This window comes from Eumetopias jubatus, unplaced genomic scaffold (assembly GCF_037043125.1).
Source record: "Eumetopias jubatus isolate StellerSeaLion01/CBP00866 unplaced genomic scaffold, mEumJub1_p1.0 scaffold_2, whole genome shotgun sequence".
Lineage (NCBI taxonomy): Eukaryota > Metazoa > Chordata > Mammalia > Carnivora > Otariidae > Eumetopias > Eumetopias jubatus.
In genome coordinates this window covers 39,120,270-39,143,898 of record NW_028274808.1, presented here as the reverse complement: position 1 = coordinate 39,143,898, position 23,629 = coordinate 39,120,270, and the positions used below count along the sequence as shown (strand labels likewise).

At 45.4% G+C, this 23,629-nt stretch overlaps 1 protein-coding gene across 5 annotated transcripts in view; it reads right to left on the bottom strand.

Moving 5' to 3' along the window:
• Positions 1–23,629, bottom strand: part of IKBKB (inhibitor of nuclear factor kappa B kinase subunit beta) — a 56,942-nt gene that overhangs the window by 6,655 nt on the left and 26,658 nt on the right. For 2 of the 5 annotated variants that reach the window (XM_088020974.1, XM_088020972.1), the window contains 14 exons: positions 16,565–16,653; positions 15,439–15,528; positions 13,191–13,315; positions 10,074–10,181; positions 8,774–8,903; positions 8,210–8,404; positions 7,430–7,544; positions 5,745–5,883; positions 5,064–5,215; positions 4,837–4,898; positions 3,468–3,577; positions 2,262–2,311; positions 2,053–2,152; positions 1,698–1,845 (listed from right to left, as the gene is read on the bottom strand). In XM_088020974.1, the coding sequence (XP_087877100.1) occupies positions 1,698–1,845; positions 2,053–2,152; positions 2,262–2,311; positions 3,468–3,577; positions 4,837–4,898; positions 5,064–5,215; positions 5,745–5,883; positions 7,430–7,544; positions 8,210–8,404; positions 8,774–8,903; positions 10,074–10,181; positions 13,191–13,315; positions 15,439–15,528; positions 16,565–16,653 (1,613 nt within the window). The remainder of the gene's footprint in view (positions 1–1,697; positions 1,846–2,052; positions 2,153–2,261; positions 2,312–3,467; positions 3,578–4,836; positions 4,899–5,063; positions 5,216–5,744; positions 5,884–7,429; positions 7,545–8,209; positions 8,405–8,773; positions 8,904–10,073; positions 10,182–13,190; positions 13,316–15,438; positions 15,529–16,564; positions 16,654–23,629) is intronic. The other 3 variants (XM_088020973.1, XM_028124118.2, XM_088020975.1) reach the window with 3 other exon arrangements.

Here is a 23,629-nt window from a genome sequence, read left to right as displayed (position 1 = left end):
AGGTGTAGCTCTTTGCATTCATGCTACATCTCAGCTTATAGCACTAAAGCTGCTGATTAACACTTCCTGCCCCCAAATTCAAATTCACTTCCCTGTGTGTGCCCCTCACCAGATTATGAGCTCCTGGGTCGGGCACCATGCTTCTTTCCTCCTTTACCTCCAGTTTTCATCACATTCCTAAGCTCCTGGGCACATGGTCAGTGCTCAATAAATGTCACATGAATGCAGATGGTGGAGCAGGCCATCCCTGGGAATACCTCAACTTCCCTCTCCTTCCTCAATCTTCTCTCCTTGTCAACTCTCCTTTTTTCTTTTCTTCCCTTCTTACAGGAGGAAATGTCACCCACCCCTTCCCAAGGCCGATCCTTCCATGCATGCTCATCATGCTGATACGCCGTTGTTCTCAGGACTTAAGAGACTCAACTGTCTCTTGCCTCTCTGATTCTGTGAATCTCCCAGTGCACTGTCTCCTTCTGCTTGGCCTACAAATCTGCTCCAGTCCATGATCTTAAAAACAACACCTTTGCATCCTCTTCCCCCTTAGGCAACTATCTTCCCATTCTCCTCTTCGCTCTTTAACACTATCAGTGACTCAATCACTCTTCATCCCAGGCAAACCTCTCTGCAGCCTGCACAGTGTGCTCTCTCTCTCTCCAGCTCTGGCTTCCATGGCCTTTACCTGGCTCTTCTCCCTCTCTGTCTTAGGCTCTTTTTTGTGTCCCGTTTTCTCTGTGAGCAACATGCAGCGGAATCTCAGCTACAGTAAGAGAGTGGTGGGGGGAGGGGGCGCCTACATGGCTCAGTCGGTTAAGCATCTGCCTTCAGCTCAGGTCATGATCTCCAGGTCCTGGGATTGAGTCCTGTGTCAGGCTCCCTGCTCAGCGGGGCGTCTGCTTCTCCCTCTGCCTGCCGCCCTCCCCCACTTGTGCACACTCTCTCTCCCTCTCAAATGAATAAATAAAATCTATAGTAAGACAGTGGGCAAGAAAGTGCGGGTGACGATACTAAGCAGCACAGACTCAGATGAGGATCAACCAGGTCATGCAGACATGCCCTGTAGTGGGCTTCATGAAGGTCCCCCAAAAGATCCACCCATGTCCTAACTCCAGGAAACTGGTAATGTGACCTTAGTGGAAAAAGGGTCTTCGCAGATGCAGGTAAGGATCCTGAGAGGAGATCATCCCTGACTACTGAGAGGGGACCCAAATCCAATGGCAAGGATACTTATACGAGACACCCAGGAGACAGACACAGAGAAGGCCTTGTGAAGACACAGGCAGACACTGGAGTGACACAGCCACAAGCCAAGGAATGCTTGGGGCCATCAGAAGCTGGAAGAAGCAAGGAGGGATTCTCCTCTAGAGCTTGCAGAGGGAGCCCAGCCCCGCCAACACCTTGGTTTCAGACATCCGGCCTCCAGAACCGTGAAGGAGTAACTCTGTGGTGGTACCTCACTACAGTAGCCACAGGAAACGCATGCAGGCAGAAGTAAGAACACCTAGCGCAGGCCTGACTCCACCCCTCCCGCCCATGCCCGGCCCCGGAGGAGGGCAATAGGAACGGAGCGGCGGCAGCTGAGTGCTTGGTCCGTGGCTCTGTGGTCTCCCCTGGAGGGTGGTGACAGCAGCACAGAGGTGGAAAGGCCCCGAGACACTGGCGGGCTGAGGGCTGAGGGCCTGGCCGTGGGGCTCACTCACACAAGCGATCTTCAGGAGATTCCAGAGCTCCTTCTGCCGCTTCTCCTGAAGCCGGACAACAGTCTTCTCATCTTCGTTCATTAAACTCACCACCTCTTCCACCTTGGGCAACAATTCCAGGGCCTTCTGCTTGCAAACCACAGTTTTACTGTAAAGAGTAAATGTGACAGGCTCCAGTGGCATTGGGGTTGGAAAAAGCAGGAGAACATAATTCCTGGGAATTACGAATCCAACAGCAGCTGCGGATAAATTTTCTCCAGGCTAAGCAAGTCAGAGGGGACTGAGAAAATGACCTCACGTGTGGCCTCGCTGCTTCTCCGAACTCCACCCTCGGGGAAGGAAGTCGGGCGTATACCTGAGCTGCATGTAAATCACTCGCACTTTCTTCTCAAAGCCTTGAATGGCCTGGAGGAGCAGCCGGACCATCTCCTGACTGTCGCCATCCGTTCGCTGGTCTGGAGAGAGGGAAGGAACCACACAGTTCCTCAAGGCAGCTGACAGAGAGCACCTACACTGCACACTGACAAAACAAGGCCCCCGCTGCACACAGAATGCCCAGCATACCTCTGGGTTTTTCCCGAAGTCTCCTGTAAAGCTCCCTTGCCTGCTCTTCTCTGAAACATACAAAGGAGAAGCTCTGTCAAGATGTGAGGTCAAATAAGCACATCTGAAACACTGGTTAACTAATTTCTGGCAGTACAATTACTGACTTTTAGAAGCAAGACTGGCATTGTCTTGATTGGGGAAAAGTATTACCCCTGGAGACATTATAGGTGAAGCCTACAACAAGGAAATGATGGCCCTCGTCATCAAACCTGAACCATCTCTAAGGTTTAATGAAAGAGTCTCAAGGAAGCGAGTTTCTACTCTGTCCCTCGGAATTTCCTCTCCACACGGCTTCTGCAATAACTACCCCAGTACCATCACTGGGCCTAAGCCCTTGAAAACTCAAGTCCAGGGGCAACGCAATCTCCTATCCCTTTCTGGCCTCCACACAGTGAAACTGGCTGACATTTTCAGAGGTGACTTTCATTTGATAACTAAAGAGAATAAAGGGTTAAATAATTTAAGAAAATATAGAATCCAGATCATCAGATTTCTGATATTTGAGCTGCTGGTCCTGAGAACCCTAGTAAAGGCATTAGAGGACCCTGCTGAGCCCAAGCCAGAGCTCCTGTGAGTCTGATGCAGCTCGCCTGCTTCCCTCCCACCTGCCCCCTGGGAGCTAGTGTGATTCCCTTCAGGTAGGACAGCGTTGCCGGGACACCTTATCACCTCCTAGAGCCAAGGCCAAATTCCTGATAAAGACTCAAATGAACAGTTTCCGGGTTCAAACTCTCAAGACCTGGCAGGCTCCTTCTCTGTTGTACTTTCTGCTCTTCGAACCACGCCTGGATCAGGCCGGGCTGCACGAACAGTGAGGTCTGATACTGTGGCGAAGGCTGCTTCCATCACAGCCTATAAGTTTATGAACTCATGCTCTATCTGAATCATCTGAATTGACCTTCACAACTCTGTGAGGTCAGACAGTTCTGCTTGCCGCTCGATAGATATGGAAATGAAGGCTGACAGCGATGGTGATTTGTCTTTGCTCATCTCTGGAACTCCCCTGGAACATGCCAAGATGCTTCACCAGGGGGTCATGCTCTACAGAATGGTCTCACCGAGCTGCCATAATAACCACACTCGAACCCTTGGATGATCGCAACACCCGTGCAGAAGCTTGTCTGGGGCGTCTGCGGGTTGGCCTGCTGCCCAGCTGCTACTCACAGGTCGTCCAGCGTACCCCCCTGCTTCCGCCCCATTGGGCTCCTCTGCAGGTCCACTATGTCAGTCTGCAGCGCCATCATCCGCTCCACCAGGTGCTTCACTTCGTTCTCCTAATGAAAAAGCTGTGCTAATGTCAACTGACGTAATGAGAGCCTTCTGAGGCGTGAGATTTGGGGGGGAACACCCTCCAAATGCACTGAAGACTCTCGAAAAATTGGCTAGAAGGGATACAGACTTTGGAGTCAGATGGCCTGGGTCTGGAGCCCGGGTCTAGCTGTGTGACCAGTGGGCAAATCACCTGACCCCTGAGCTGTAGTTTCCTCCACGATGAAACAGGCTTCTAAAGGGGCCACTTTAGGGGTTAGATAAGATACAGCATGTAAAGTACCCGGCAGGGTGCCTGGCATAGAGAAGATGCCCAACGCGTATCCCTTTCTCTTCCCTTTGTCCATCCCATGGGGGGGGAGGCCCAGGCTCCTCTGTTTCACAGTTTTTGTGTGTGAGTGCAAGGTGGGACTGTCTCTGTGGCTAGGGGAGGCACTATCTATGTAATACCCACCTTTAAGTCAGTACTGATTCACAGAAACTGATGTTAAGACACAGAGGTGAAGGTCCCTACCCAAGTTCACATAGGAAATGGCAAAAAGTCCAGAAAAGGCCGTGGAGCCTTCAGTCTTCAATTTGTGTGGGGTTCACTAAAGCTATACTTACTTCCCTTACCTCACAATTAACTCTTTTCAGTGATATTTGATTTATGCTATCCTACTACTTTACGCTTAGACTTTTTCTTTCCTGTGGATTTAGTGTCTCAGCAAAACTAGGCAAAACCCTGGCGGGATGGAGTGTCGATCATTCATCCAAGGCCCTTTCTAAGAGGAAGAGGTCTGGGCTGCCCACAAGGATGCTTCACATTTTGCTCCTTACTCAAGTCTGCACCGGGTCTGGGGGGCTCCTCCATCCGCCATCGTGAGGCCCCCTTTGCCAGCTACTGCCCTGGCCTCTTCCTAGCAAGGCCTAGTTAAGGTCAGACAGCATGACAAGGACAACCTGATTTCAGACATACAAATCGATCCAGTATTTGAGGACAGAGTGAGAAATGGTAGTAAGAAGCACCTCCCCACCCCCCCACCCCCCCCCACCCCGCTAAGAACAGGGATCTAAAATGAGTCTCCTGGGACACCTGGGTGGCTCAGTTGGTTAAGTGTCTGCCTTCAGCTCAGGTCATGATCCCAGGGTCCTGGGATCGAGTCCCACATCAGGCTTCCTGCTCAGCAGGGAGCCTGCTTCTCTCCCTGCTTGTGCTCTCTCTCTCTCTGACAAATAAATAAATGAAATCTTAAAAAAAAATAAAATAAAATGAGTCTCCTACCCGCCCACAGAGCTCCACAGCCTGTTCCATTTCCCTCCAGGCCAGCAGCAGCTTATCTGATGCTGGAAAAAAAAAAAATGTAGGGAAAAAAAGAAAAACAAAATGAAAACACCACAGAACCAAAATAGAAACAAAGAACTCAATTATAAGAAGCAAAAGAAACCTCAGGAAGAGGGGAAAAAAGACAGGAATGGTCTCTCCAAACAGATTGCAGAGAGTACACTCACTGATCCCAAACTCAGTTTGCTCACTGTACTTCTCCAGGTCAATCTGGATGCTGGTTTTAAAGAAGTCCAATTTGGCTTTGAGCTGCTGAGACATGGAAGCCATAGAATTCTTCATCTTGGAGAGGCAGCTATTATTCCGAAGCAGATTCATCCTGCAGGGACCACAAGAAACAGAACCTTCGGGCATCGCTGGGATCCAAATACCATTTCCTATATAATACCAAAACCACCTCAAAGGCCAAGGCAGGTCCCTATTATAATTATTATTGTTATAACAAAAGCAGCCACCTCTAATCATAAAGACAATTTCCTAGCCCTCAGCAAGCATGAGGTTCTGCACCAAAACTGGAATTAGGCACAGAACCACAGCAAGGGCCAATAACCCGGAGAGGGAGTCAGGCAGTCCCCAGCATGACAGTCAGGGGAGTTTTGCTGACCCAAATTGCCATGAGCTTTTCCACAGTCCAAATTCTGCCCCTAGTTCAGCCAGCCCGGCCCTCAGTTTATACTCCTGCTCCATGTGCTGACCTCACTCAACCTCATGAAGTCAATCCTGCCCAGCCAACCACTTCCTGCCCATCCAAACCAGTGTCTCCCTCTTGTCTCTCCTACCAGTGGCTTTCTGGGCCCCTCCCTGTGGCGAAAGCCACCAAGCAATTTAAAGTAAGTGAAGTCCCAGACCGCCTGGTACAGTACATGGCAGCTCGCTGTCCCTGCTGCAGCCGGTTACAGTCCTCCCTCAGGGTTTGGATGCTGTGCCAGACCTGGCCCCACACCTTCCTCAGCTGGAAGAAAGACAGGTTCCTCTTGGGCTCTTGAACTGGAACAGAGACATATGCAACCATCAGAAAATAACTGCCCTCACATTAACCATGTCCTGCCTCGTGTGACATCATTGGTACTCTCACATTTTTTAGTTATAGAATACTACTATGCAGGGCACCTGGGTGGCTCAGTGAAGCGTCTGCCTTCAGCTCAGGTCATGATCCCAGGGTCCTGGGATCGAGTCCTGCACTGGGCTCCCCGCTCAGCGGGAAGCCTGCTTCTCCCTCTCATTCTCCCTCTGTGCTCTCTTTCTCAAATAAATAAATAAAATCTTAAAAAAAAAAAAAAAGAACTAATATGCTATTACATAAGTTATCTGGGTAATAAGCCTGGTTACTGTCACATACATTTTTTTTTTGCACTCCACTGATAGCACAAGCATGTACCAGTCAATAAATATTGATTTGAAGAAACAGTTTGTGAACCATGTATAGACAATCACATGTATACAGGCTCATATGCTTTCAACAGAAAGCTTTATAACATTTAAGGTCACGTGAACTTTTCCAAAAATTCAGCTTCAACCAGTAGTATTAGAAGATGTTTAAATAAGCAGTAAGTCTGGAACTAAGACTTTGGGCTCTTGATCTATTCTTAAGTGTGAGTGAGTGAGTAAGTGTGTGTGTGTGGTAGTAATGAGGGATGCATTAATATGTCCATTAAGACTCATACAATGGAATACTATACAAGCATTAGAAATTAGGGAGCTCAGGGCACCTGGTGGCTCCATTGGCTGAGAAGCCAACTGGATTTTGGCTCAGGTCATGATCTCAGGGTTCTGGGATCTAGCCCTGCTTCAGGTTCCAAGCTCAGTGGGGAGTCTGCTTGGGGATTCTCTCTCTCCTTCTCCCTCTGCCCCTCCCCCTGCTCCACAGACTCTCTCTCAAATGAATGAATAAATCTTCAGAAAAAAGTTTTATTAAAAAAAATTAGGGAGCTCTATATGCACCAACAGGGGAAAAATCTCTAAAATATATTATTAAGTGAAAAAGACAGGTGCAGAACAGTACATGTTGATGCTACCATTTGTTGGGGGTGTGTATATATATATATATATATATATATAAACTTTATATATGAGTAGAGTACTCCCGGAAGATATACCCAAGAATCTGACAGGAGCAAGTTTCCCTGGAAGAGACTGGGAAATTGGGAAGAGAGGATGGCTTATTTTTCACTGTTTATTCTTTTTGTACCTTTTGCTTTTTTTGTATCATGTACATGTATTAATTATTAAAATATAAATAAAACTTCAAAAATAAGTAAAATGGCCATCTGATTTGATCAAGTTCAGAGACTTGCAGGCAGTATTCTCTGTCCTATGTTTAAAGTTCTACCTATGACACTGAAATTGAAGACTCCCTTTCCTCTTCTCTGGCTGAGCCACGCAGAGGCTCCAAGTAAAGAAGGCTGCCCTGGGGACCAGGTAAGCTCATCTCCTTGGTGTGGACCCCCTCCCCTGGTCCATGTCTCTCCCTCCTCCTACCCCGTCGCAAGCATTACAAAAGATTATTTTTTCAAGAAAACAATGCTGTTCTTACGAATACAGCTGACACTTTCAGGTTGGGGCCGGGGGGAGATCTGAGTCTCATAGGCAATTTTACTGTTGTCAAAGAGAAAGACGAGATCCATGTCCAGCGTGCGGCCCTCAATCAGCTGCAAAGGAACAAGAACAAGATGAGATCTTGTGGCTCCCACCCCTGCTTTTTCCAAGTAATAACACAGGGATTTCTGAGTGTTTCCTGCTGTTCACCAACGGCATCTTCAGCGGGCAAGTACTGAGCGCCCATGCAGCCTTTCTTCATGACTCCAGCCTAGATTTCCCATTCCCGTTTCTTTTAGACTTATTATCCAAATGGATGTCTTATTTACAACTCATTACTTTCTATCTATTCTCTGTTGTCTTTACTGTGCAACGTAGACGTTCGCCATCTCCCTTCCTATCCAGTGCTTGTTTCTCCTAAATTGGCTTTATCAGTTCCTTGGGGCAGGGGCCGTGGTGTGCATAGCTCTGGCTGTCTGCACAGTTTTGTACACGAGAGGTACACCGGACAAAGCTTTGGCTGACTTGGAGGAATGAAGCATTGCTTGGCAACAAACGAAATGGAAAGGCACTCTGAGCGGTCTGGAAGTAACGAGTTAAGCGTGGAGGGACTCGTGTCTCCCATGGGGCCATGCAGGGGATCTGACGTTCCAACTGAAAACACAGGCAGGCGTCTGCACTGTGTGACAAAGTAGAGCTGAAATCTGAACAGCTGGGAGGCGAAGTCCGAGGAACACTTCAGTGTTCCTCACTCCTTCGGTGAGGAGCAGGGGCTCACCTTGCCATCTGAAATACACTGAGTGGCAGGCTTGTCAGGGATCAGCGCCAGCCCAGCTTCCTGCAGCAGCTCCTGGTCCTTCTCGGGGATTCCTGTGTCGTGCTGGATTCTGGCCTGCAAGCTCTGCAGACTCTCGTCCTCTGTCACTGGATAGGTGTGAATGATGCCTGTGACCATGTTCAAGATATGAACCAGCTGCAACACAACCCAGATGTTACTGGAAAAAACCCATCTTTACAGAGAGGCCCACCTATTTGCCTGGATCGTCTGCTGCTCCCAACATTTCCCAGCCACACAAAGAGAGTGGCTAGGCTAGCGGGAGGGAAGGGAGCCCCAGTGCCAAGGTTCATACATTCTGGTCTTTAATACTCCTGTTTGTCCACAGCTACCACCTCACAACCAATGTCAGTTGGCCCAGGGCAAGCACTCTCACGGGGCCTCCCTTCCCACTGCTCAGATGGCCCATGACCTGCTTTTTAAGGCGCTCTTCTTTCTCCCAAGCCCTACCACAGCCCACTGGGGACCTGACCTGCTGCCTCGGGGCTGACCTGGCTCCGCACTCACCTTCAGGTTTAAGATGTCATCCAGGGCCTTGAAGCAGCCGTTGGGCCCGTACACAGGATCGGTGCCCCTTTGTCGTGGGTGCCACATCAGCATCAGCTGCAGCCACTTCTCCAGTCGCTGTGCCAGGATGCTGAGGAGAACAAGAGCATGGAGTGGAAGGGGATAGCTCCAACGCTGTTCTCAGGTGGCCTCCCATGCGACCTCACGTACATTCACTGCTACACACATCCGTGGCAGCCAATATGTGATTACTGAAAATGAGTTAATCTGAGGGAAAGCGAACATTTCCAGCCAAACTAATGATTCAGGTGCTTATTCCTTCGCCTGGTCTGCTACGACACCCCCTGAAAGCCAAGATGTCTTAACAGATGAGTCAACAGACTGATCTCCACCTGGCTGCATGAGAATGATCTGTAAAACTCTTTGAACGCTGCAGGCATGTCCTACCTCCTGGTGAGCCCCCCACACACAAGCTAGATGCCATCCTGCCAGATTTGTTAATCCACCCCCCCCAAAAAAAACCACTCGTGGTCCCACAACAAAGTTTACACTCCTCCCTGGCCACAGGTGCTCTCCACCTCCACAGAAGCCAACACCCTACTCACTGCCCCCTGGAATATGCCTTTGCTCCCCTCACTCCTTCCCCCTCAAACTTCCTTCCTCTTCATCTATCCATGTCCTGCACATTGTTCCAGATCCTTCCAGAAAGTTCCAGCTCATCCAAAGTCATTCCACACAGCTCTAGTCCACACGATACCTCTCTCCCCATTCTCTAAATACCCATGGTAATTATTATCCATGCTACTCAGCTGTGTGTGACTGCCTTGCTGCTTTCTTTTGTACTACTACCCGATGCTGATAATAATATTTTAAGTGTCCACATTTGGGCTCTAAGACTAGAATGTAATGTTGTTCAAACTACAAAGATTTATTTGTTGACTAAGACACAGTATGAGTCTACACAGGAGTGCAAAGAGAAGTAAAATATAATTCCCTACCCTGAAAAGGCCTACAGTTGAGGAGATAAGCCCTATGCAAAACCAAATGTAATATGAGGTAGAAGCTACTAAGGGTGGTAAGAGGTACAGATAAATTGTTATGTGAATTGAGGAAAGAGATGATTTCTAGATGGGGTGAGGGGCGGGAATCCATTCTAAGTTTAAGATGGAGATGGTTATGTCAAGTCCTTAGTCACGGGATGCTATCCTGATAACCTCTTTAAAAGCTATCCGATGTCATCGCAAACATTTATTTGTAAAAGAGGAAGAGAACTACGTAGAGAAGCGCGACTGGGCCTTACCTGTTCAGATTATTGGGGTAGGGTAAAGAGCTTGAAAACTTCACGGCTCCATTCAAGTCCTCACTGACGACAATGTCCATCTCACTCTTCTGCCGGACTTTGGAATGCCTGCGAACATGTCATCTCCTTAATTACAGCCTCTAAGTCACTTAATGGGCAAGACGCACTTTACATCTGTAACAGATCACTTTACAACTGTACAGGATACCCCCAGGTTGCAATTTTATCTTTGGGTGACAGTCAGTCCCTCAGGATCCTGCTAGGATGGCTTCTTTCAGAGCCAGAGGCTAGTCTGGACTGCCTGCGGGAGTGGAGGCAGCGACCATCCTGTGCCCAGAGCTCCACAGCCAGGACAGCCGACTCCTGATCTCGCCCTTAGCGTGTCTTCATCATTTCCTCTACTTTTCATTTTATCTCATACAAAACTCATGTTTTGACGGGGAATAAAATTAGAACTTCCAAACCAGGATCACTGCACGAGTATCATATTGATGGGAAATATGAACACATGCATGCACAACTCATGTTCCTCTAAATGTAGATGGCTAGATGTTACCTCTAGTGGTGAAGGAACTTTTACATTTCCCAGTTTAGAGAACTCACAGATGCACTGATGCATCTGAAATAGTATTTGAAGGGGAAAAATTTTAAAGATTTTACTTATTTATTTGACAGACAACAGCGAGAGAGGGAACACAAGCAGGGGGAGTGGGAGAGGGAGAAGCAGGCTTCCCGCCGAGCAGGGAGCCCGATACGGGGCTAGATCCCAGGACCCCGGGATCATGACCTGAGCTGAAGGCAGATGCTTAACAACTGAGCCACCCAGGCATCCTGAAGGAGAAAAATTTTAAATCCAACTAGTTTCAAAGCTTTTTGGTGATGAGGAAAAGAACTTAAGTGTGAACAATGCTTCAAAGATAACCAATTACTCAGCGTGAAGTTTTTAAAAAGTTGTCTGAGGCATTACAAGGCAGATGAGACAGACACTTCTCACAAACTAGTCCACTGAACAGCTCCTGATTGGGGGTCCAAGAAGTCTACCTGAAAGTGTCATCTGGTCTTCCAGCACTGGCGAGGGGAGTTCTAAGAAGCTGATTCTGCAGACAACAGACTTACTATAAAGATGCTGAGACATTAGAGACATATTTTCAAATAGCACTTGTTCTTCCAGTTCGAATGGATTTTTAACTCACCTTGTTAAAAATAATGGAAAAACTCAACATCTGAACTGCAGAAATGTAGTAATTCTTTGGTTAGTTAAAAACACTACTGATGTACAGGTAAAGTTATTTTTATGATGGCTAGAGTATCAGGTGTGACTATAAATTAATGAGCTAATTCCTCAATGTTCCAGAACCTATGTAGGTCAACAAGTATTGCTTGTTTTAAAATAAATCACCAGAGGAGGGCATACTTTGCCATTTCACCAGACTCCTGAAGAGCAGGGACCTGGCTGCAATCATCTTTGCATTTCCAGTGTTGGGCTTATACATATTGACTAAACTGGACTGCCATCACAAAAACCACTCTTCTGGAATGGATTTCCAAGGTTACATCTTATAAATAAATAATTCATGATGCAAATACCTGTCCTTTGAAAAAGTTAATGTTCTCATTAGTTCCAGAAAGGTATTTAGAAAAATGATAATAGCCAGTGCTGGCAGTGGTGTGGTGAAAGAGGTAGCTTTGTATGTTCCTGTGGAAACATTATTTATATAGCCTTACTGTTGAGCATTTTAATACACATCAAAAACCTTTAAAATGTGCATAATCTTTGATCAGTTCATTCCATTTCTAGTGGCTAGAAATAATTATGGATATACAAGGATTTCCATACAAGGACATTATTCTTGGTGCTCTTTTAAGAAGTAAAGATTATAAAACACTCATGCTTCCAGTAACAAGGGATAAATTAAAAAAAAAAAATTCCAGTATAGCCACTCAGTTGAATACTGAACAGACATTATAAATAACGGAAAAACATAAAGCCCTTTTCAATAGCAAGACTGAAAAAGAGGTTATATGAGGGTATTTGTAGTAATTTATTTGTGGGTTTTTTTACAGTATAACACATATACTGAAGAGCCTGGAGACACACAAAAACGTTTGTAGTGGTTGTTTCTGGATTGTGTGAAGGAAATTTTCACGGCATAGAAATGCTTTGAGAGCACTTGCGGGGCAGTTCATATTATGCTATCATTGATGTAAAAATGGGGTGAAACACATAAATGAACCAAGAGACAAAAATAGGCCAATTTGCTTATACCCATCTGAAACATCCCTGGAAGCACACCCAAAACCAGTGGTATCAGGTGCCTGTGGGGAAGGAAGCCAGGTGGCTGGGAGGCTGGTCAGAGAGGACTTACGGTGCATACTCTTTTATTACTTTTGGAAGTTTGAACCATGTGAACTTATTACTGCTCCAAAAGGACAAAAGCTGGGAATAAAAACAAAATTTATTTCCAAATGAAACCTGATTTAGGGCAATGTTTTTGAACTATGCATTTTGGTAATGACTAACCTTCACATATACAATGAATACATATTTTTGTAATAAAAAAAGGTAAAGATATAAATTTTTAAAACCTTAATTATATCCTTCAGTTTTTATTAAGTAATCTTTTTTTTGGTAACATTTGTGTACATACTGGGTCATATTTTAAGCCACTTTCTTATGCTTTTGAAACAAAAATTTCTATTGAGGTATAGTAAAATATGTCAATAATACATTTCCATGTAAATACTTCTCACTTGTCATGTGTACATGTCCTTTGTTTACTAGTACACAGCATCCTCAGTGGAAGTGCACAATGTATGCAATGGTCTGTAAACACGGCCATGTTGCCACTGCACACACGGCAAATGTTCATAGGGTGTTATATTTAAAGACGTTAACACTTAACAACTGCTCTCCTTTTCTAGGACTTCTGAGCCTGGAGTGCCCACATGCTGGATCCTAAAGGGACATCCTCTATGGGAGACAGATGACAGAGGTCTTAGGCTGGGAGCACCCAGTGAGATGGGAACAGGTGAAAGACATGACAAAGACAGAGAGACACACTCGCCCCTTCAGGGGGTGCTCCTGGCCCCACCCGCAGGCCCCAGTCCCTCACTCACCACTGTACGGGCTGCCAGTTAGGGAGAAAAGGTCGGAACCCTGTGATGCACTCAAAAGCCAAGGTGCCAAAGCTCCAGTAGTCCACGGTCACCGTGTACTTCTGCTGCTCCAGAAGTTCTGGGGCCTGCAGAAGAACATGTGGTGGGGAAGCACCTGAGCTGCTCCTGCTGCTGAGGAGCCTCCTCAGGAGGGGGCAACAGGCCCTTCTCATCATGTCCCCCCATTCCCCTGACTCCATCCAGAGGACACTGGCATGTCCACACTCAAGGAGGAGGAGGTGGACCACACGTGTAGCTGGTGGTATCTAGAATTTTTCTGTACCTCATGCATGCCTGATGCTGATACAAGGGCCCCTAGGGGTATTTTTAGGTAGACCAGAGCACATCATTACCCTTTTCTTGGGTGCCGTGTCCAGGTGGGAAGATAAGTTACATACAACAAAGGAAAATGATACCAGGCTAGACACACCAAATGCATAACACACACATTAAATGCGGACCACATCTCCTAAACTGATGTGACTCAGGACGTGTGGTGGTACAATGGGATGGGATATTTACAATCAGGCAGGAAAAAAGCCAGATGCATGACTGCTGCCCAGAGAGAGCTGGAGTGACCAAGCAAAGCTTTGAAGCACAGGTGGGAATGGAACCTGGCTCAGAAGGCGGCACCTCACGAGTGTCTGTGAAGAGACATTCTAGAAAGGACCATCAAAAGCAAAGGCAGGGAAACAGGACCGTGCATGGTCTGGTTAGAAGTGTGACACTTATGGAAGGGCCAGGGAGTGCAAATCATGAGGAAAAATTGGGGGATGGGCAGATCAATCTCTGTATCTGGTTATGGACAGAAGTTTTAGTTCTTGAAGGTGAAGGATTTGACTAAGCGTCCTGGTCAGAGCATGGGGTCCCCCTGCTTAACTGCTGCTGAGCCCATGAGGATCTCAGAGGATGCTCAGCAGGACCTACATAATTAGGTGATATGGACACAGGGCCCGAATCACAACCCCCCATGGGTCACCACTCTGAAACCTCTATTCCACAGAGCAGGTCATAAAGCAATGGAGCCCATTACTTTAGTTGGTGAGATAAGCAGGAAGCAGAAACGCACTCAGAGAGACTTCAAAGAATTTTTCTCTTTTTTATCTAAGAACTAGATAAAATATTTAAGCTCATTTAGCCCAGTGGCTTTCAACTTTTTCTTGTTTATTAAACTGCCGACCCTTTGATTCAACCAAAATTTTACTGGTTGTTACCATCAACAAGCAATCTATTACCAAGTCTTACTGAGTCTCTTGCTAGGCATTTCTTGACTTACCTTCTACAACCTCACTGCTACCAGCAGCTCTCAGCTGCTCATCACAACAGCCTCCTTACTACTCGCCCACTATTTACTCTTGTTCAGTATAATTCGTTCTCCACACTGCATCAAGAGTGATCTTTTCAAAGGGTAAACCCAATTCCTCTCCAAATTAAAACCCTTCAATGTCCTTCTGGTTCTCACATCCTTTGCTTCAATTTCCTCTCCTTTCCCCGACCTCCAGCCCCTTGCATCTACTCATCCTTCAGGTCCCAGACTAGGTGAGGTCCTCCTAATACATATTCTTATAACACCCTGCACTTTCCCTTTGTAGCACTTGTCACAATTTTAATTTCTTAGTTATCTGTGTAAGTGTGGGGTCAATGCCTGCTTTCTCACTAAACTCCAAACTCCTAAGACCAGGGAAATGCTTGTCTTCTTTACCAATCCATCGCCAGTTGCCAGCACAGTGCCTGGCAAACATAGACTATACTCAGTATTTCCTGAATGAATGACTCAAATAGAACCCCAATATTCAGACCAAATAATGTAAAGAAGGGGTGGGGGCTCAGAGTTCAGCTCCTTCTTGGTGGCCCAAGACATGTCATGGAAACTGTGGCTTCTACAGACCAGCATGAATCTAGTTTAAACTCTTCATTTTCAGATAAAATACTGAAGCCCAAGATGTTACGGGATGTGTGTGCGAGAGCACACACTAGCAAAGCCCTTTTGACATCAGAGAAGATGACTATCTTTCCATTGGGCCTCCACTGGCAAAAAGTGCTGACTTGAACAGAGTATGTCTCTGTCATACAGTAATTCCTATACTTCTGGGAAACCTCTAAAGAGCTGGCAAGACTTAGATGCTAGAAGGCAAGGACAGAGAGGAGCCACCCACGTAGAGCCGTCAGAGAGCAGCTGATAAGCAAACATGTAAACCCCATTGCTTACCAGGTATTGCAGGGTCCCCACAAAGGAAGTACAAAGACTGCCCTGATCCAGTTCCTTGGCATATCCTAGGTCAATAATTTTGTGTATTAACTGAAAAAAAAGGAAAAATTGGAGGATTATGAGAATACACTGTCCTCCTATAAGAACAGATTGCTGACCAGAGCAGAGGATATTCTGAATTCCCAGGTGGTGTTAGATCCTGAATTCCTAAGAACCACACAGGAGACTGCCTTCAACATGGCAGAAAGAGGGCAAGAGAAAAAATACAGGGTAAAAATGCTGAAAAAAGGCACATGTTCTCCTTTGCTCTGCAACTATTCACCAGAGGAAGGTCAAAATGAATGGACTCTGCACCAGCCCTCAAGATTGCTAAATCTGGACTTGATGAGGTGAAAGACCTCCTCAGTGAATACCCGTAGTTCTCAAATCTTAGAACTACTGGCAAGAAGGAGTGTGAACTGGAACCAAGGTGAGCGCTAGGACAGTCAGGGGTCAGGCCCAGAATGCTGATGGAAGCTCCACCAGAAAAGACTGAGTGGCCCACAGGTTGGGTTACTATATTCCACTCAGCTGAGCCCCTGCTTGTCACCCCCAGCTAAACAAACAAGGCTATGAAAGGGTATAGCGCCAAGGGGAGGTAACCGCCACACCCAAGCAGGAGGGGCCCTGAGGAGGGTCCCAAAGAGCTCTGGAGAGACTGCAGGCTGGGCCTGGCTCTATGGGCAGGTGTCAGCTCCAAATGCCTCCTCTGCATCACATCCAGAACCAGCTCAGAGCTGGTTTCCAGGTTAGCATCAAAAGCTGCGCTCTCGAACACACAAAAAACAAAAAATCTATTTCTCAGAGGGGCTGGTCCCAAAGGCTGGGGCGGAGGTGGGAAGAGAAACATTATTTTCCTTATCAGATTCCTGTAACTTGGGCAACAATGTGATCCATTCAAATTTGCCTCCATCTGCAAGCAAGTTTTTTGCTGAATTCTGTTTGCTGAAATCAAAAAGTGTTCCCAGAGAATCAAAGCAAATACAAAGTCAAGGAAACACAAACATAAAGATACAAAGGGTGTTCTTTCTCTGCTAGAGCAGCTCCCCTGAGGTAGTCCCCAGAACTTTCCAGGAAGGTGACTCACTCTTTGCTCTCCTTGCTGCAGGACGATGTTTTCTGGCTTTAGATCCCGATGGATGATTCTGTTTTCGTGAAGGTATCTAAGTGCAGAGGCTGAGAGGGTGGAAAGGGGGTCAATTTTCATTAAACCTACAAAATGTGTTTCACTTCAAAATCGCCTATCCTGTGAAAGATGAATATTGTGTGCCCCTGACACACACTCTGACTTTCAGCGCAGACTCAGAGGGAGGGACAAGGCCTGGGGCAGAAGCTCCTGGGGTGACGTGAAGGGGGACCTGGTTACTTGAGCAGAATTTGGAGCACCACAGGAATCTGGCTTTTTCGCACAAAGTCACCAATTAGTCTAGAGCCATGGTTTCCAAACTGCACTACCAGACCAGCAGCGTCTGAACTTGTAAGAAACGCAAAATTCTGCAGTCCCACCCCAGACCTACTAACTCAGAAATGTAGGGGTGACCCCACAATCTGTGTTTTAACAAGATCTCAGGTGACGCTGATGAAGTTTGAGAAGGGGAACGTCTCTGGTGTAGAGGCTCAAAAGTCTAAACTCCACAGGGTGGGTAAAGGAGAAGGACCTTCTGGGCAGACAGCACTCTGGTCATCTGATCTAACGTCTACTGATGTCCGAGGCCAGCTTCAAGAAAGAAGCGGAGAGCCCTGAAGAAGAGACAAGGAGCACATTCCACGAATCTGACAGTTCAACATGTGTTTATTATGTGCTCAGTTCTCTGCTGGGCTCTGGGAAGGACATAAAAGAAGAGACATGATGCCCAAGAGCTCAGAATCCAGCTGGGAAGGAAGGAAAGAGCCTGCGCGACCCTGGCTGTGCAGAGATGTGAGCATGTCATATGGGAGGGCCATGGCACAGAGTACCAGCGCTCCCGCTGCAGCAGGGCTCCAAGCCCGATGTGATCTGCACCCATAAAAGAGGTTTAATAACTTTAACAGAAGTCCTAGCTCATTGTACTACAAAAGAAAAAAATGGGGTAAATACTGGAAGGTGATAAAATTATCTGTATTTGATATGACTTTATGCTTAGAAACTCAATAGACTGCGGCGCCTGGGTGGCTTGGTCAGTTAAGTGTCTGCCTTCAGCTCAGGTCATGATCCCAGGATCCTGGGATCGAGCCCTGAATCGGGCTCCTTGCTCAGTGGGGAGTCTGCTTCTCCCTCTCCCTCTGCCGCTCCCCCTGCTTGTGCTTGCTCTCTCTCTGTGCCAAATAAGTAAATAAAATCTTTAAAAAAAAAAAAAGTTTATGGCAACATGAGGCTATACACAAAGTCAAGAGACAAAAAGGCTAGAAAAAAACAACTGCAACATACATGACAGCAAATATACCTAATGGACAAAAAGTTCTTACAAATCAGTAAGAAAGCTCAGGAGAAAAGGGAGCAATTTACTCTAAAAGTGAACAATTCTGCACAAAGTTGCTTGAGCTCATGAGTAATCCACAAACTGCAAATTAAAGTGAAATGAAGAGTGGCTGGGTGGCTCAGATGATTAAGCGTCTGCCTTGGGCTCAGGTCATGATGTCAGGTCCTGGGAATCCCAGCTCAGCGGGGAGTCTGCTTCTCCCTCTGCCTCTGCCTCTGTTCATGCTCTCTCTCTCTCTGTATCTGTCTCAAATGAATAAATAAAATCTTTTTAAAAATATTTTAAAAATTAATAAAAATAAAGCAAAATGAAATGCCTTCTTCCTCCTCTTCAATCAGCAAGAATTTCAGATGAGAAATAAAAGGCATTTCCCTACATGGCTAAAGGAGTACATATGCTGTGCCTTTTCGGGAAATAGCACAATATCTATTGAGTCTTAAATGTACATATTGTTTGACCCATTATCTCCACCTCTAGTAATCTAGCTCATAAAGTCAAAGCTCCATAACATATAGATAAGGATGCTTATTGCATAGCTTGGAGTAAAATACTTACATTTGATCTTTAGTGAGGAGGGATACAAGCTGGTAACTAATCCCTTGATTACTATTAATAGCTATTTACATGTAAGCAACTGTGCATAACAAACTTTAACCCTCATCTCAGGACATTTGTTCTCAAATACCTCTGTCAACTTAATATTACGTCTGGAAATAAAGAATTCTTCAAATATTGTTATATGTAGTTTGTTGGACTGAATAAGATAGTAAAAATTTCGATAGGCAACAACTCTGAAACAGCTCCCCTTACTGAATCAGTCTGTAAAAGGCACAGCCTGACTGTGTTGCATTTTACAAAATAGAACCTGAGAAGCAGCGTCACAGAATGAGTCAAACTTGTCTCGAGATGAGAGAAACTAATCTAATTGGATGGAAAATGAGAATTTGAGATTAAGAAAAATACTTTTGCATCTGAAAGGTTATTAAAAATCTAAACCCTTGGGGCACCTGGGTGGCTCAGTCAGTTGGGCGTCTGCCTTCGGCTCAGGTCATGGGATCGAGTCCCACGTCAGGCTCTCTGCTCAGCGGGAAGCCTGCTTCTCCGCCTGCTTATGCTCTCTGTCAGATAAATATTTAAAAAAAAAATCTAAACCCTTAGTGATAGTGATAATACATGCGTGTAAAAACTGAAAATCATACCACAGAGCATAAAGCCTAAAAGTTAATTTCTCACATTCTAATTCTAGAAAAGAGTTGTAAGAAGTACTGACTCTTTGTGAACTTTTAAGCTACACAGTTGACATTTCCTAGAAAAGACTGTAGAGAGGGTCCAGGTTAAGGGCTTGCCACAGGAGAACAACAGCCTTCTCTGTTATCCCTGTCGGGAACGGCAACTGGGTAGTTACCCCAACTTTCCCTTAGTTCATGAGAAGACATAAATATCTAACTGAAGAATGCTACGCTCTGGAGTTCTTACTGATGAACCAGAATTTCAAATCACAGCTCTTACATATTTTTTTCAGATTACAACCACAAATCAGGGACCAGCCAGGACCAGCAAAATTTCCATGCAGAAAAGCAGTTTTGTAAGAGTTGTATCGATGAATTCCTATTTACCACACCCCAAATTTAAAGGGATTATTAAACTCCCTTAAGAACATTCTTGTTTGGGGCGCCTGGGTGGTTCAGTCAGTTAAGCGTCTGCCTTCGGCTCGGGTCATGATCCTAGGGTCCTGGGATCGAGCCCCACGTTGGGCTCCCTGCTTGGTGAGGAGTCTGCTTCTCCCTCTCCCCCTTGCTCATGCTCTCTCTCTCAAATAAATCAAATCTTTAAAAAAAAAAAAAAATCTTGTTTAGGATACGTTCCATGGAAAAGGAATGGAAAGATAAATGGACCAAAAAACTGACAAAGAGATGAGAAAGGAAAGACAGTCGCCAACTGATTTAAGTCACCAGTGACTAAGAAGGAGCACAGGATGTTTGTTCACTCAATAAAAATTGACTATGTTAAAAAAGAAACAGGTCCAAAATGGTGCCCCTTGTGCTAAGGCCACATCACCAACAGGGACTTAATACCTAACCTAACTGGGTGCTTGGGGGCTCAGTCAGTTAAGCGTCCGCCTTCGACTCAGGTCATGATCCCGGGATCCTGGGATAGAGCCCTGCATCAGGCTCCTGGCTCAGCGCGGAGTCTGCTTCTCCCTCTGCCCCTCCCCCTGCTCATGTTTTCTCTCTCAAAAAAAAATAAAATATTTAAAAAAAAACACCTCACCTCACTGCATTTTCAGCCTGTCTAGAACTACCTGGTCAGCACTAGCGAGGTAATCTGCCTGATAGATCCCTGCTACCCCCAAAGGAAGGTGACCTTACCTGAAACAATCCACCTCTTTGCTAGTGACTACCATGTCCCTCCCCCTTCTGTCTATAAGTCTTCCATTTTGTACGGCTCTTTGGAACTCCTTTCTGTTTGCTAGACAGGATGCTGTCCAATTCATGAATAGTTGAACAAAGCCAACAAGATCTTTAGAATTTACTCAGCTGGCTTCTGTTTTTCCAATACATTTGGTGACAACCGTGGGATCCGAAGGAAACTTCTGATAACTTCAGCAACTAGAAACACAGGCATGGTACCCTCGAACCCTTCAAGTTCTCCTTTTTGCTGTCCAAGGGCCATTGGTAAGTTCCTCTTGGTTCTGAGCTCGGCTCTTTGCACTAACTGGCAATAAGATGGCTCCCCACCTAACTGGCTTTCCACAGTTCCCCATTTGATTGGAATCCCTAGCCCTTGGTTCAGTCCCCAGATTCCACCTCGGGAACTGCTGGCAGTCCAGTTCACAGTTCTCCATCTGTTTAGAATCCCAGCCTGCAGTCCCCATTCTTTGGCGTCTGTTGCTTTAGTCCTTTCCCCAGTCCCCAGTTCCATGTGAGCACTGCTGGTGGTTACCGACCAGGGTCAGACTGGGTCCACTGTGATTTGTGTAGGTGAAGGCTATTGTTAATCTCAGAAGCCAAAATCCACAAAACCAGTGGGTACAACTGAGCATGTAAAAGCTGTTAGAACGCATGCTACCTAACTCTTGAGACTCCTGTGTTTTAAATTGGTCACCTAACTTAAGAATAAATTGGTTACAAGTTGGGTTAGATTGACACTAGGGCACCTGCAACCTCAAGAAAATTTCCACACAGTGTGGTATCCCATACAACACCTTATAATCACTAAACCACCAGCACATTCCCCTTAGGTATTAGGTTGGCTCCAAGGGAATCAAAGACTTAGCTAAAAAAAAAAAAAAGAAAGAAAGAAAAAAAGTCCTTAAATTCCAAAGAGTTGAGTGCACTACCTTCCAGCAACCTGCTTATTTAATGACTAAGAACTACAGTTTGGGAAGGTATAAATACCTACAAAAATGACAAAATCTTACTAAGGACAACCTAGAATTACAATGACCAACATGGGGAACATTCCAATTAAACAAGATACTTTATTTCAGAAGTACACTTAAACGCAAGCGTTCCCAAATCAAATAGAACGGGATACCTATTTTAATAGATGTATAGAAGCTTTCAAAAGGTCTCAAGATTTCAAAATAGCTTCATTGAAAGTTTCATTGCAAAGAGGCTAATGAAAAATCAGACACAAAATGTATCTAGAGCAACACCTAGGGGTACCTGGGTGGCTCAGTTGGTTGAGTGTCTGACTCTTGATTTTGGCTCGAGTAGTGATCTCAGGGTTGTGGGGTTGAGCTCCGCACCAGGCTCCGTGCTGAATGTACACCCTGCTTAGGATTCTCTCTCCCTCTCCTTCTGCCTCTGTACCTCCACCCCCCCCCCACTCATACACATGCTCCTCCCATCCTCTCTCTCTCTCTCTCTCTCTCTCAAAACTAACTAACTAACTAACTAACTAACTAAATAAATAAATAAATAAAACACCTAGGTCTTCTGCATTGCCTCGTCCCAGGGGTGCATTATCAAAAAACCGGCTTGGAAATCAATGTTTCATTGGCAATCAACTGGGACACTGGAAAAAAGGTTTTCTCAAAGGTTTTGTGCATGTCCTTCACATATCTGCCTCCGAAAGAAGGCCCCCAATTATGAGACTCTGAGGGATTTTCTGGTAAAGTGCTACATTATTCCCTTAAACAGCTAAGGGGAAACAAATTAAAACTAATGAAAATCCTTACCAAATTCTGGTAGACACAGGAGCTACACTCTACTTTAAACCCCACTCAGAGTCTACAGATGGGATCCTTAAAGACTGGCAGAAGCCAGCTAAGCTGAGAATTCTTACTAGAGTCAGCTCTTCCTGATATCTGTCTCTAGTACCCAGTAGAGAGAGGAAAGAAAAGGAAATATCTTTTGCATCCTCTCTGGGGAGGCCTCTTGAGTCCAAAGGATTGTTCAATACTGCCAGGAATATTTACTGTTTGTCCCAGCTCCAACTTGACAAAATATTTGAAAAGACTTTTTTTTTTTTCCATGTAATCTCTACACCCAACATGGGGCTTGAACGCACAACCCTGAGATCAAAGGTCGCACACTCTACCAACTGAGCCAGCCAGGTGCCCCTGAAAGGACTTTTTAAAAATAACACTGTGGTCAGAAGTTGGCCAAATTGGAAGCTGATACTCAGAGCCTGAGAGGTAATTTTTTTTTTTAGGCCTTCTCCCCTAAACTAAAATAAAACTATGTATCCAGAGGGAAAGAAAAAAACTTCTGAAGCCTTTGCAGAAGGATTTGCTAAACATTCCAAAGACAAATGGTTCTAAATCTAGAACACAGCAAACTTTTGATTTTAATTAGAAATCTTCTCCTTGATATAAAAAAAAGCAAATTAAAGATAATGTGGTTTAAATGGGTAGATCGGCCTATGTTATCACTTAAGTTACAGCCCAATTCCTTGAGAAATTAAAAGCAACTGTCCTTACCTTACAAATCTTTACAAAACCAGAAATGCAGCTCTAGAAACAATTCAAAGCCCACCTATCCTTTTTACCAACCCCAAAACCTCCCCTAGTTTTCTCAAAAGTCTTGTAAGGACTGTGAAAATTCTGACATTAGGGAACAAAAGTACTTCTTTTTTTAAATCTTTTTACTTTTTTATTTTTTAAAGATTTTATTTATTTATTTGACAAGAGAACGAAAGAGCACAAGCAGGGGGAATGGCAGAGGGAGAGGGAGAAGCAGGCTCCCCACCGAGCGGGAAGCCTGATGCAGGGCTCGATCCCAAGACCCCAGAATCACGACCTGAGCCAAAGGCAGACACTTAACTGACTGAGCCACCCAGGCACCCCCAAAAGTACTTCTTAGAGGAACTTGCACTCTTTCCCTGAGCCTTTGAGAGGTAAATGCTCTACCTGGTTGTCTCCAGGAACTCTCATCTAGACCATCCCCAATTCCTAGGACTTAAGAAAAAAGCGGGGGAGGCTATTTACAAATACAAATTGCTGTAGAAGCTCCCTTGTCCCAAATTTGGTCCACAGCTTCCATACATTTACTTTTAAGGACAACTACAAATCTTAAGTGTCTTCCCCACAAATATTGATAGAAAAAGCTTTAAGCATCTAAGCAGATAACCTTATTTCATCTGCCAGAAACATGATTTGGATCCAAATTCTCTTTTATAAATTAGTGAGTTTTGCATTATCATACCCATCTTATTGCTAAAATTTTAAAATGAAAGCTATAAGGGCT